We start from the raw sequence: 15062 nt of genomic DNA on the forward strand, positions 1-15062 counted from the left end.
GTTAAATACCACCCCTAAACAGGGACGTAGCTAAGTGGTAAAGCTTTCACCTGATGTGCAATCGCTATGGGATCGATCCCTGTTGGTGGGCCCATTTTCCATGACCTGGTAAATCAAAGGCTGTGGTATGTGCTACTCTGTCTGTGGGACAGTACATATAAAAGATCCCTTGCTACCAATTGAAAAATGTTGCGGGTTTCCTCTCTAAGACAATATGTTAAAATTACCAAATGTTTGACATCCAATAGCCAATGATTAAAAAATCAATGTGCTTTAGTGGTGTCTATGAACAATCAAAACTTTTAACTTTTGAATATAAACACAAAAATGAATGAATGAATTAGTCAGTCAATCAATAAGCTAATGAACAAATGCTGATGGGTCCTTACGGCTATTTCTTGTTCCAGCCAGTGCACCATGACTGGTATATCAAAGGCTGTGGTATGTGCTATCCTGTCTGTGCGATGCTGCATATAAAAGATCCCTTACTACTAATGGAAAAATGTAGTTAGTTTCCTCTGTAAGACTATAATATGTGAAAATTACCAAATGTTTGACATCCAACAGCCGACGATTGAAAGAAGAATGTGCTCAAGTGGTGTTGCTAAACAATCAAACACTTAACTTTTGAATATAAACTTAAATAATAAACACAAAAATCAATCAATCAATCACCAAACAATTGTACTAGGGCCTCCACGAGTGCAAAATATTGGATTTGAGTACTCGAGGGTCAAACTCGACCCGGACTTGAGTACCCGACTCTAGATGATAAGAAAGAAAGAAATGTTTTATTTAACGACGCACTCAACACATTTTATTTACGGTTATATGGCGTCAGACATATGGTTAAGGACCACACAGATTCTAAGAGGAAACCCGCTGTCGCCACTACATGGGCTACTCTTCCGATTAGCAGCAAGGGATCTTTTATTTGCACTTTCCACAGGCAGGATAGCACAAACCATGGCCTTTGTTGAACCAGTTATGGATCACTGGTCGGTGCAAGTGGTTTACACCTACCCATTGAGCCTTGCTCACTCAGGGTTTGGAGTCGGTATCTGGATTAAAAATCCCATGCCTCGACTGGGATCCGAACCCAGTACCTACCAGCCTGTAGACCGATGGACTGCCACGACGCCACCAAGGCCGGTCAGAGCTGAATAAGAATGTATGCCAATGTATTAAATTCCACACATTCAACATTTGTTTTCCCTCCGTATTTAACAGTCCTATAACGTAACCAGCGGCTAGCATATCACAAAATGACGTAAAAATACAATTAAATGAGAGTTCTCTTCCTAAAACAGGTACTCAAGTATTCCTAGACTTGGCCCCTGCCCGAGTACTTGATTCCTCGTGGAGACCCTAGAATGAACAGATGTTGATAAATATCATCGACATAAACATCAAGCTGGCAGGGTGTTTAGTAAACTTTACTTGCCGCCATCATCAGTTCGATGACATCTGTCAACTTCACAAGATTTACCGGCCTCGGTGGCGCAGTGGTTAAGCCATCGGACTACAGGCTGGTAGGTACAGGGTTCGCAGCCCGGTACCGGCTCCAACCCAGAGCGAGTTCTTAAAGGCTCAATGGGTAGGTGTAAGGCCACTACACCCTCTTCTCTCTCACTAACCACTAACAAACTAACAACTAACCCACTGTCCTGGACAGGCAGCCCAGATAGCTGAGGTGTGTGCCCAGGACAGCGTGCTTGAACCTTAATTGGATATAAGCACGAAAATAAGTTGAAAATCAATCAATCAATCAAAAGATTTCATAACACATTATTATAGTAAATGTGTGTTCGATTGAAATCCTATTAAAACGGTGAAATGTACGACCTCAACCCCACCCCATGTTCTGAAATAAAGTCAAACTATGTGTACCCTTTATTTTACATAGTACACACTAGTACTCTTGGTTTCCTACCAACTTCCATGATTTGTCAAAACCTTTTTAAAAATTTAAATTTTTACCTCCCCCCCCCAATCCCTCCTTTTATTTTATGTTATCAAGTTACCTAACATATATTGTTCAAAAAGTGACAACTAACAGATGTAACTTGAAATAAAATTTCACTTTTGAACCCACTATTTTTTCCAAATACTGTTATTATTAAAGTACCTTTTGTTGTTTTAGTATTCAATATTTCAAGTTATCTCCCTTCCTGTGGTCTAAAAATATTATTTGAAAAGAGAATGTACAACTGGAAAAGATCATCCGAAGTATGCAATAAAATATCATAGGAGTTATTTCCCTTTATGAATTATATCAAATAATTTACATACATTCGTTTTGGAGTTACCTCCCTCAATCAAGTCCTGAGTTCTAATTTATCCCCGAGTAAAAGGAATGACCAAAACAGCTTTTGATCACATACAGTATTACATGTGTATGTGCAGGACACAAGCATACGAGACAGGGGAGGGGTGGGGTGGGTGGGGTGGGTGGGGGTGGGGGGGTGGGGGGGTAGGTGGTGGGGGTGGGGGGGGGTGGGGGGTGTAGAGGCAGCTACTGCCCCTCTAGTACTGGAGCAAAACTTCAAATTCAGATACAGATATTCGTGCAAAATGTGCTAACCTGAGACCTTTTTACCATATACTAGCATTCCCACCATTCTACCCTCAAAATTAGTACATGTAAAAATTGCGTAGTGATTCGTTTGTAACCCTATATAGCTGTTTGGCAGTAATGCTAATATGAATAAATGTTGTTATTTAGATTTGGGCATTTTTCTTTAATTCTGGCAAAAACCAGCCTGCCCTCCTATAAAAATGGTAGCCCATATGGTGCAGGGTGACTGTTTTGGAGGTAAATACCCACCCCTGCTAAACACAAATTTTCTTTCTTTTCAATATATATTTTCCAGGGGAACACGACTCGAATCGCCCTAGAAATTTTGCTTCCGACAGTCGAGATCCTCGCCCATGCATCATTTCCAGCACATGCACGTGTAACATTTCCAGAAGAGATATTTTTAGTTTATATTTAGTGTCTATTGTCCTTTGAATCAGGGAGAATTCTGTTCTCAGGTTTTACTCGAGGGCGTCGCGGGAAATTTCTCTGCCGCCATCGTCAACGTCTTCTTCATCGTTTCCACGTCCTGCGCTCCCGAAAACATTCTCTGACCATTCATGAAGAAACACGGAACACCTGCAATGAACAAAGTTATAACGACACCACTAGAGCACATTGATTTATTAATCATCATCTATTGTATGTCAAACATTTGGTAATTTTCACACAGTCTTAGCAGGGTTGAAAATTAACATAAAAACCATGGTCGCCAGCAGGGCCAGTTGAAGAAAAATCTTACTGGCCCTTCTCAAATTCAACTAGTCCTCCAAGTATCACACTGAAATTTAACTGAACAGCCAAAATCAAAACTAGAATGTTTTTTGTTGAATAATAGCCATGTGCTCACCGTACAGTCCATTTGCCTCAAAAGAAAGCCGATGAATTGGCGTTTAACTTATAATGAATAAAGTTGAAATTCATATAAAAACATTTACAACTCAAATTAAAATTTTTTTTAAAAAGAAATCAAGTATAACTAAAAAGGTACATTAAATTATACATATTAAATCTCAATTTTATACGGGGTGAAAGAAAAATGCTAGAACAGCCAAGGTATGCTGCTTGACTTGCACCGTCTCTTAAGTAAAATATAACGCAGTACACAGGTAGAACTGCATGTCCTTTAATAAACTAGTTTGAGTGGCAGTCCTCTTTGCTGCAATGCAAGAGGGATGGAATAAACTTTGTGGCGATGCAAGAGGGGTGACATCCCCAGTAAATTATTTCATCGAGAGTAGCTTTTCTCCTATAGAGGAGGCACTAGACAGAGATCCATGGAATCATCCACTATTTTGTCAAATGCCCATTCAACTGCTTTGTGCAGAGATACGGCCCTGGTCATGTATTACACTTTTGTCGTTCAGATTACCTTGGATGTTCCATCAATTGCTTTAAAACCTGTATCAGGAAAAAAGAGTTAACCTATGCAGTTTGATGGTAATTTGTAAATAATTTTAATTTTAATTTACACTGGACTTTTACCCCCAATAAAATGTTATTTGAGATGGTATGGGTTTAAAACTTAATAAATTAATATGTTTTTATATGAATGTTATCTTTATTCATTATTTTGGCACTAAAAATATAAAACATGTTCTATGTCTTCTGCTGCCAGATCTGTAATATTTTGTCACATTCGATTCAGTTTTAGTGCGTTTCTTTTTCGACTGGTACCATACTCGCCAAACCCTAAAATCGATGGTTGCCCAACGGACTGCCTTTGTAAAATTCGTAGCCGCCTTTAGCCAATAAAGGTTGACACGGGCGACTGCTAATTTTCAACCCTGTCTTAGAAGGGAAACCAGTTACATTTTTCTATTAGTAGCAAGGGATCTGTTATATGCACCATTGCACAGATAGGATAGCACATACCATGGCACATTGATTTGTTAATCATTGGCTATTGTATGTCAAACATTTTGGTAATTTTGACATAAAAAAAGAAAGAAAGAAATGTTTTATTTAGCGACGCACTCAACACATTTTATTTACAGTTATATGGCGTCAGACATATGGTTAAGGACCACACACATTTTGAGAGGAAACCCGCTGTCGCCACTACATGGGCTACTCTTTCCGATTAGCAGCAAGGGATCTTTTATTTGCGCTTCCCACAGGCAGGATAGCACAAACCATGGCCTTTGTTGAACCAGTTATGGATCACTGGTCGGTGCAAGTGGTTTACACCTACCCATTGAGCCTTGCGGAGCACTCACTCAGGGTTTGGAGTCGGTATCTGGATTTAAAATCCCATGCCTCGACTGGGATCCGAACCCAGTACCTACCAGCCTGTAGTTCGATGGCCTAACCACTACGCCACCGAGGCCAGTCATTTTTTTGACATAAAGTCTCAAAGAGGAAACCAGTTACATTTATCCGTTACTAGCAAGAGTTGTTATAGACACCATCCCACAGACAGGATAGCACATACCATGCCATTTGATATACCTGTTGCCATGTACTGGCTGGAATGACAAACATTTTGTATTGTTTTGTTTTAACTGCATCACTAGAGCAAATTGATTTATCTACCTTACTTGCACACCTAAGGAGTAGCCTCGGGGGAAAACCCCAGTAGATTATTTGGACTGGACCATTATTCACATAAAAGCTAGTAAAACTACTGCTACCGTATATCGCTGTGTATTAGCCGACTCCATGCATTAGCCGACCCCCTAGTTTCACCCTCCAAATCGGCTTTAAAATTATCGACCTTGTATATAAGCCGACCCCCCTATATAAAACTAACCAAGTCAGATGTCTGTGTGGTCTCTACAAAATGACAAAGTACATCTGCTTTCAAACGTCATTTGTCACAGCAAACTTATCCGGAAGCAGTAGCCGATTTCTATTTATAGAAAACGGTGTCCGGTTAATTTATTTCTCGTAAATATAAGTACCAAGATAGCGAAATATACCTAAACATTCTTGATTGCAGCCACACGTTAAAAACACAGTGACTGTTTGCATTGTTGATTGTGCTAATCGGTCTTTTCATTACTAGTCGGCTATACCCTACCATACCCAACCACCCGTGTCGATTAATCCCAAGCCGACAAACAAAACAAATGAAGCTGGAACAATTAACGTGTTCCGGTTTAGTAAGCAGTTTTGTAATGACACGTGACCTGCGAAGTTTTTCCGAAATTGTTTTGATCGGTCACCATTTATTGTTGTTTAAACAGAATAAATATTACTAAATAACTTTTAAACACCAACATTTATTAAAGAGAACATATATATACAATTTTAATATCTTTTATTTGTAATAGCTTGTGTTAAAATGCAATATTAAACCTTTATGAAAGCGGAAATGCAGAGCACAATAATGACAATAGATCGAGTCGAGCCGTGACGTCACTATTCTAACTTTACATTTCCAATAAAATGTTGACTCCTTAGATAAGCCGACCCCAGCCTTTGACTTGATAAATTTTGTATCAAAAAGTCGGCTAATACACAGCGATATACGGTAGTTAAATCATTATTCTGTTTTCTAGCCCAGGTGTTAAATTACCTCGAACACCTTTAGTCATCCAACTTCTAGCTTTGTCAGTCACAGACTCTAAATTAGACTTGTTACTGATGTACGCTTTAACTTCATCCACGTCAAACCCAGCGTCTTTGGCAACCGCGAGCAGACGGTCATCAGATAGGAACTCTCCGTCTGTGAAATACAGCTGAAAGATAATATGTAACATATGAAATACAGCTGAAAGATAATATGTAACATGAAATGAAGCTGAAAGATAATACACGTATGTAACATATGAAATGAAGCTGAAAGATAATATGTAACATATGAAATGAAGCTGAAAGATAATATGTAACATATGAAATGAAGCTGAAAGATAATATGTAACATATGAAATGAAGCTGAAAGATAATATGTAACATTAAATTCAGCTGAAAGATAATATGTAACATATGAAATGAAGCTAAATGATAAGATGCAATATGTGAAAAACAGCTAAAAGATAGTACCGTATGTAACATGTGAAATGCAGTTGAAAGATACATAATATGTGAAATACAGTTCACGGTTAAGGGGAAAGATTTTTTTTTTCAACTTGTTTTTTATTTTTGTTTTATTTTCACATTTTAGACTATCAGCTAAATCTCAAAGTTGTTTAATCAATTGTTTTGAATTTCCTGAAAACATGGCCCCCTTTATCCCATAACCTCCTGCCTCAAAACATATTAGTAGATACATGTAAAACGAAACTATAAAGTCAAAATATCACTCATTACGTGAAAAAGTTTTTCCGAGATCTCGTTCTGCATGGCCCCAGCATTCTTCTCCTTGGCATATGCTAACAATGCATGTGACTTGACGGTGTTAGGAAATAGCTGGCTCTTGTAAGTGAAGTCTATTCCAACTTGTAAACCTGCTTGCTTCAGCCGTTGTGCACTGAAGCGAAAGAAAACTAATTTTAGAAAACTACTATAAATTTCCTGACATGTGAAAGTCCAGTTTAGAAAATAATTTCTAAAAGAAAACTCATGACTTACAAAATAAAATCAGACGCTGGTTGTAATTGAGGCATCATCTGTCAGTATAAGTAACATACGGTTTTCAATACAAAAAGAAATGTGTGACTGTCACGTCGTTAAATGATGCTTGCATGGAGCTCCGTATACACGAAAATCTGAAAATTGTCAGTTGTAAAAAAAGGCATATCCAAATTAGAGGACACATCATATCTCTGTAGTTAAAAGCATTCTTTGATATTAGCTGATATCATATTTGTTTAAGTTCCATGACTAACCTAAGTTTAAATAATTTTTGTATTAGATATCTTTGTGTACATGGTATACATGTACATGTATGTGTATATAATTATATATATTTAATTTTAATATTTAACAGACTAGATAGATCTGTTCCCTTTTCTCAATCCTCAGTGCAAACACACACACACGCATACTGTCATACGTATGCGCACAAAAAAAAAACACACATTAAAAAATCCCACCTCAGCCAAAATCATCAATATTCTTACATGAGTTATTTATGATTACACATACTTGCAGGACTTCTACATTATGGTAGCCCCACTCCCATGGCTAGTGAATTTCAGTGTTGGGCTAGTAAATAATTACTATTGCCATGCCCGACTGCTAGTGAAGAAAACAATTTTCAAATGTTGCAATTAAAGGGACATTCCTGAGTTTTCTGCAATTTTTAAGTTGTTATCGACTAACAGAGACTTTTTAACGATTGTAATTACATATAAAATATATTTATCTGCATAAAATATTAGTGATGGTATATTAAACGTGTTTCTGATCGTTTTAATATTTATACTAGGTTAAATTTATTTCATTTCCTAAAATATTGTTTTTTCGTACGTACGAAATTATTTGAAGACAGAATCCAGTTTGGGCTTCTTACAAATATTAACACGACCAGAAACACACTGAATATACAGACACTGATATTCTAAACAAGAAAATATATTTAATACGTAAATTTAATCGTAGAAATATTTTATTAGTCGGAAACATCTTACAATGCAGCAAACTCAGGAATGTCCCTTTTAAGTATTTTGTAAATATGAATATTCTGCACCCCACCCCAGTCTTAGTGTTTTTAATCTCTGTCTCCCTCTTTAGGTGACATTTCCTTATATTACTATCAATTAGTAAAATTGTTTTAACTTGAGTACATTTTTAAAATCACTGATCCGATGGCTAGTCGATTTTATAAAAATTCTACAAGCCCTGTACTTGTTAACACATGTACAGTGTATGTGTATTAACAATTTCAAGACATGTATACAACTGGCTGCTCCTAGGTGATGACCAGGTCATCAATGCCATATATGTCCAATAAAAAACCAGCGTGATGAAAATTGATTAAACATATAGTTAACCTGACAATCATGTGTCTGTGATGTGTAAGTCAGTTACAAGTGCAACGGCAATAAATAACCGTTATTCGAAAAAGATGTAAACATTTGCTTAGAACCTGGTTTTTGAAGATATGTAAGAAACAGCTGCACGATCTACTGTGTCCGTTAGATACCATTTACCTCACAACTCATTTAAAAACGTATCAAATTCACCTTTGCTCACTAGATACAGTTTAAAACAACTTGTGAGATAAATGGTATCTAACAGCCTCATGTATACTATTATTTTCTATTTATCAAACATAATATTGAATGAGGAGAAAACCGAGAAAAAGATGTAGGTGAACTGAATAAAAGGTTAATGGTGAACTCTGCCGAACTGACACATGGGGCAGAATGATTTGGGGGCGAACAGTCTGGTACTCTTTAGTCTATAGATAGAGGAAACCCCTGCCACCACAAACAATGTATTAGTACTTCTAACGACAAAGCAATAAGGGAAATTTTATACACAACTTTACACAATCTAATTAAAATTAGCTCCACTATTACATGTGGATCTAAAACAGCAACCAGTTCGAGCTCATGTCCACCAATCAAAACCTTACTTGCAGAAATGATCATGCCAGTGATTTGAAAATAATTTGAAAACATTCCGAATTATCCTGAGGGTATACGACATGTTTCGTTTGAATTACGAATGTCTTATTTAGACCAGTAGAACTAATTTTAATCAGATTGGTAACAACACTGCGTAGTCTCCAATGTCCAAGTAACATTTCGTCCAATCACACTTCGCCTTGTATAACGTTATTTGGGAACATACAAATTCAAAAAATATCAGGCGAGTCTATTTTAGTGGCCGCAGTACAGTGAACCATACCAATACGTACGGGATGGGTTATCAGTCTTCAATTTTACATTACAAATTATTTATTTATAAAAAAAACCTAAAAACTAAATCAGTCTTCAGTTTTACATTACAAATTATTTATTTTATAAAATAAAACATGTTTTAAGGCATTCGTAATTCACAAGAAAAATGTTGTATACCCTCAGGATAATTCGGAATGTTTTCAAATTATTTTCAAATCACTGGCATGATTCTGCAAGTATGGTTTTGATTGGTGGACATGAGCTCCAACTGGCTGCTGTTAGATCCACATGTAATAGTGGAGCTAATTTTAATTAGATTAAACTTTACATAAACAGGACATACACGTATACAATAGCTCTACATCAGGGTTGAAAATTAACATGAAAAACAAGGTGCCAGCAGGGCCAGTTGAAGAAAAATCTTTCTGGCCCTTAATTTCTCAAATTCAACTAGCCCTCCAATTATCACATTGGAAATTAACTGCACAGGTAAAATTAAAACTATAGTGGGTTTTTTTTTTTGTTGAATAATAACCGTTTGCGTTAAAAGAAAATCGATGAATAAAGTAAAAATTGATATAAAAACATGTTAAGTTTTAAACCCATACCAACTCAAAAAAAAAAAAAATTAAAAATGAAATCCAGTATAAATAAACATGTTTCTTTACAAAGTACCATTAAATTAAACATATTAAATCTCATTTTTAATACAGGGTAAAAGATAATGCAGTAGAAATAGGCTAAATGTTGAACTGTGCGTGCTTTAGTAAACTGGTTTGGGAGTGGTAGTCCTCTTTGTGGTGATGCAAGTGGGATGGAATAAACTTTGTGGTGATACAAGAAGGGTAAAATTCCCAGCAAATGATAGAGATCCATGGAATCATCCACTCTTTTGCCAAATACCCATTCGACTCTGCTTTGTGCAGAGATACGGCCCCGATCATGTATTAAAGTTGTTCCATCAATTGCCGTAAAACTTGTATCACAAAAAAAAAAAGAGTTAACGTATGGTGGTGGTAATTTGTACATCATTTTTGTTTTAATTTACACTGCACTTTTACCCCCAATAAAATGTTATTTGAGACGGTATGGGTTTAAAACTTAATAAATTAATATGTTTTTAGAAGAATTTTATCTTTATTCATTATGCTGGCGCTGTCAAAATATAGACCCTGTTCTAGGTCTTCTGCTCCCAGATCTGTAGTTCATGCCAACATAGACGTGGTGTGTTTTATTGCATTCGATTCAGTATCACTGTGTTTCTTTTTTTAACTATAGTACCATACTCGCCAGACACTAAAATTGATGGTCTCCCAACGGACTACCTTTGTAAGATTCTTACGGGTGACCGGGCGACTGCTAATTTTCAACCCTGCTACATACGGTACAGTACATACCAGTCATTGAAACCAAGGGGGGAGCACATGCCACCCCACCACATTTCATGACGAAAATAGTTTTCTCATTTCACTGACATTGTATTTTTAACAATAAAATTTGAGCTTGTGCCCCAGCGTACTAGAGATTTGCCCCCCACACCTACCCCCCCCCCCCCACTTCAGATATACTAGTAACCTTTCTAGAATTTTTATAAAATCCACTACATGGAATCAGTGATTTTTTAAATTTACTAGCCATGATTAAAAATTCACTAGCCCTACTTTACTTTAAGTTAATACAATTTTACTAATTAATAGTAATAATCGGATATGTCACCTAAAGGAGATAGAGCTTAAAAACACTAACCAGTGTTCGAGATTAAAAATTTTGGGCAGTATCTCAGTTGGATACTAACATTTCAAAATCTGGTATCCCACCTGAGAATTTAGTATCCCACTTAAATGAAATTTATAAATAACACTGCAACAAACTTGGACGACACGGTTACTTAACTTCACCAGTAAATGACGACTTTCATTGTTTCAGCGAAAAATAAAAACGCAGGATTAAAAAAAAAAAAAACATTATACGGTATTCTGGTGGGATACTGGGTTATTGAAGTCTGGTATCCAAATTAAATTCTGGTATCCCCGGGATATTGGGATACCGTTATTCTTGAACACTGCTAACATTGGGAGATGGTGGTGGGGGCAGAATATTTTTTTTTTTTTTCACTAGCCGTCGGGCATGGCAATAGTAATTATTTAGTAGCCCAACTTTGAATATTACTAGCCATGGGAGCAGGGATACCATAATCTAGAAGCTTTGGTTTTGTTTAATGACATCACTATAGAGCACACGGATTTATTAATCATCGACTATTGGATGTCAAACATTTGGTAATTCTGACATTTCAGTCTTAGAGAGGAAACCCGCTACATTCTTCCATTAGTCGCATGGGATCTTCTGTATGCACCATCCCACAGACAGGATAGCACATACCACGGCCTTGTATTTATACCAGTCGTGGTGCACATGATGGAGCGAAAAATAGGCCAATCATGGGCTCTCCGACGGGGATCGATCCCAGACCGACCGCGTATCAAGCGAACGCTTTTCCACTGGGCTATGTCCCACCCCTTGTAACTTGTTTTATATGGCGTCACAGACATGGCGTCACAGACATGGCCACGATCAACACGATCTATTACCTTTGACTGTTGGGGTCGTATGGTGGTTTAGGCGCGCCTTCGTCCGGGGTGGCTGGGCGGAGAATGTAAGGTTCCCACCGAACGACGAACTCAAACCGAGAGGCGAGTTCAGTCATCGCGGATTCCAGGTTTCGCTTCCCCACCCAGCACCACGGTCAAATGATGTCGCTGACCACGTCAACGTGAATCGTCGGCCTGGTTTCTGCTGCTGCCGTCGTCATCGTAGCTGCTGTTAGCAAACTGACAGTGAACGTAAAACGATATCGAGAAATCAGTTCGAAGACTACGCAAGTATCAACATGACTAAACCATCGTGATCTCAAAGTGCAAGTCACGTTGACCTGTTTTGGTATTTGTTGTGAACTTTCCACCATCGTGGTGCACCCGGGTTTGTTTTGTCGGTGGATTTTTATTATTATTATTATTATTTAATGGGGTAACGAGGGGGGAGGGTACAAAAAAAAGAGTGCCAAATAGCCCTGTTTAAGATAATTTTAATTTCTGTGAGAACTAGTGAAGAATACCGTTATCAACAAAAAAAAAAAAAGAATTATCAGCGCTTATTATAAACAGTACATCAAATCGAGACTACCGTAAATTCCGACGAAGCATGCGTTCAAACTAACCAGTAAGGGCACGGCAACAAATCTGAGGCGATTCACGTGAGTAAAAATTTTTACTTCATGAACGATTCTTTGTATTGAGAACAGGCCTAATGTTTACACTAACAAAACAAAACAATTAATGATTTAAAAAAAAAAAAAAATAATAATAAAATGTTTCGGTACAAGTGACCTTTCTGTGTGACGTAGTATATACTACAGTGAAACCCCTCAAAACCGGACACTATTATTTTTTAGTTTTACATATCAGAACAGACTATAACTCTAATAAATATCTTCTGCGATCGGGTAGGCGACTACAAGAGATTAGAGTGATAATTATGTTTGTTGAAGTATATGTTTCTCTAACCTCGGATGGGGATGGTTGGGGGAAGGGTGGTGGGGGACGGGACGTAGAACAGTAGGAAAGCGGTCGCCTCGTGCGCTGTGGGTCTAGGATCGATCCCCGTAGGTGGGCCCTCGATTGATATATCAAAGGATGTGGTATGTGCTACCCTTTCTCTGATATCAACCCTGGTCGGGCTGCTACTAGTGCTCTGTTGCACTTCTCAATCGCCGGTGCTCCCTTCTCCCACCCATCCCAAACCCTTTCCTGTCCTGTGCGCTGTAACTGCTTGCTTTCAATGTGCAAAATGTAGCGGGTTTCCACTCTAAGATTATACGTCAAAATTACGAATTTTTTTTAATCCAATAGCCGATGATTAAAAAATCAATGTGCTCTAGTGACCCCTACCGACGCTACTAAAACATATTGATTTATCAATTAATCATCGGGTATTGAATGTCAGAAATTTGGTAATTTTTGGCTCTTATAGTCTTCGAGGAAACTAGCTGCATTTTTGTATTATTAGCAAGTGATCTTTTATATACATTTTCCCACAGACAGGACAGCACATTTCACGTTTTTTGGTTGGGACTGGATGAAAGCAACCAGATTATGGTTCCACTCAGGTGGTTCGATCTTATGAGGCAAGCACTTCAGGCGAGTATTCTACCGACTGAGTTAGATCCCGCTTCCTGACATTCTCAAAGGGACATTCCCGAGCAATCTAATTAAAATTAGCTCCACTATTACATGTGGATCTAACACCAGCCAGTTGGAGCTCATGTCCACCAATCAAAACCTTACTTGCAGAATCCTGCCAGTGATTTAAAACTAACAACACTGCGTAGTCCCCAATGTCCAGGTAACATTTCGTCTGTAAATAATAATTTAAATATTGACCAATCACACTTCGCCTTTTATAACGTTATTTGGGAGCATACAAATTCTAAAAATATCGGGCGAGTCTATTTTAGTGGCCGCATTACAGCGAACCATACCAATACGTACGGGGTGGGTTATCAGTCTTCAATTTTACATTAAAAATTATTTTATTTATTTATAAAAAAACCCAAACTAAATCAGTCTTCAGTTTTACATTACAAATTATTTATTTTATAAAATAAAACATGTTTTAAGGCATTCGTAATTCACATGAAACATATCGTATACCCTCAGGATAATTCGGAATGTTTTAAAATTATTTTTAAATCACTGGCAGGATTCTGCATGTAAGGTTTTGATTGGTGGACATGAGCTCCAACTGGCTGGTGTTAGATCCACATGTAATAGCGGAGATAATTTTAATTACATTGATTCCCGAGTTCGCTGCATTGTAAGATGTTTCCGACTAATAAACTATTTCTACGATTAAACTTACATATTAAATATATTTTCTTGTTTAGAATATCAGTGTCTATATTCAATGTGTTTCTGGTCGTCTTAATATTCGTAAGAAGCCCAAACTGGATTTTGTCTTCAAATAATTTCGTGCATACGAAAAAAAATATTTTAGGAAATAAAATGAAATTAAACCTACAACAAATATTAGAACGATCAGAAACACGTTTAATATACAGCCACTAATATTGTATGCAGAAAAATATATTTGATATGTAATTACAATCGTTAAAAAGTCTCTATTGGTCGATAGCATCTTTAAAATTGCAGCAAACTCGGGAATGTCCCTTTAAAGGGGCAGTAAAGTCAAATTTTATGAGTCTTATATGCTGGGAAGATGGATACCCGACCAACAACACATACTGACACTTTACTGGGGGCAGGCATTTTTTTCTTTTTCGTCACGTCCGGTACTCAAGCTTGGAAGGAAGTGACATCAGCTCTTACCAACTCCTGTATGTACAGTGTAAACAAACGCAGTGATTTACGACAAGGCACTTCGCTTTTTATTAACCTGACTTGTGAAACAACATAAATTACTTGATAATATAATAAACTATTTAACTAAATATATTTCACTTTGCATTAACAGAACGAAATGGGATTATAGTATTTTTCTCAATAAAAAAAATAAAAAAATAAAAAAAATAAAAAAATAAAACTGCATACTATAAGGCCTATTGGTACGTTCGAGCAAAAACGTCCACTCGCAACAACCAAGTGATAATTTTCTTTTCTTTGGGACTACGTAATTGGTCTATTCTGTTATTTTAGATGGAACAGTCTACTTCAGCAATAGTATTGTATAATTAT

The 15062-nt window shown here is 37.1% G+C and overlaps 1 protein-coding gene across 1 annotated transcript; it reads right to left on the bottom strand.

Moving 5' to 3' along the window:
• Window positions 1–1646: 1646 nt before the first annotated feature.
• Window positions 1647–12538, bottom strand: LOC121374956 (uncharacterized protein YwbO-like). Its single transcript, XM_041502109.1, has 4 exons — window positions 11904–12538; window positions 6833–6992; window positions 6099–6261; window positions 1647–3157 (listed from the first exon to the last, which is right to left on the bottom strand). Exons 1-4 carry the CDS (start codon window positions 12275–12277, stop codon window positions 3033–3035), a joined length of 822 nt encoding a protein of 273 aa, XP_041358043.1. The 5' UTR covers window positions 12278–12538; the 3' UTR covers window positions 1647–3032.
• Between the last annotated feature and the right edge of the window lie 2524 nt (window positions 12539–15062).

The sequence above is a fragment of the Gigantopelta aegis genome, chromosome 1 (assembly GCF_016097555.1).
Source record: "Gigantopelta aegis isolate Gae_Host chromosome 1, Gae_host_genome, whole genome shotgun sequence".
NCBI lineage: Eukaryota > Metazoa > Mollusca > Gastropoda > Neomphalida > Peltospiridae > Gigantopelta > Gigantopelta aegis.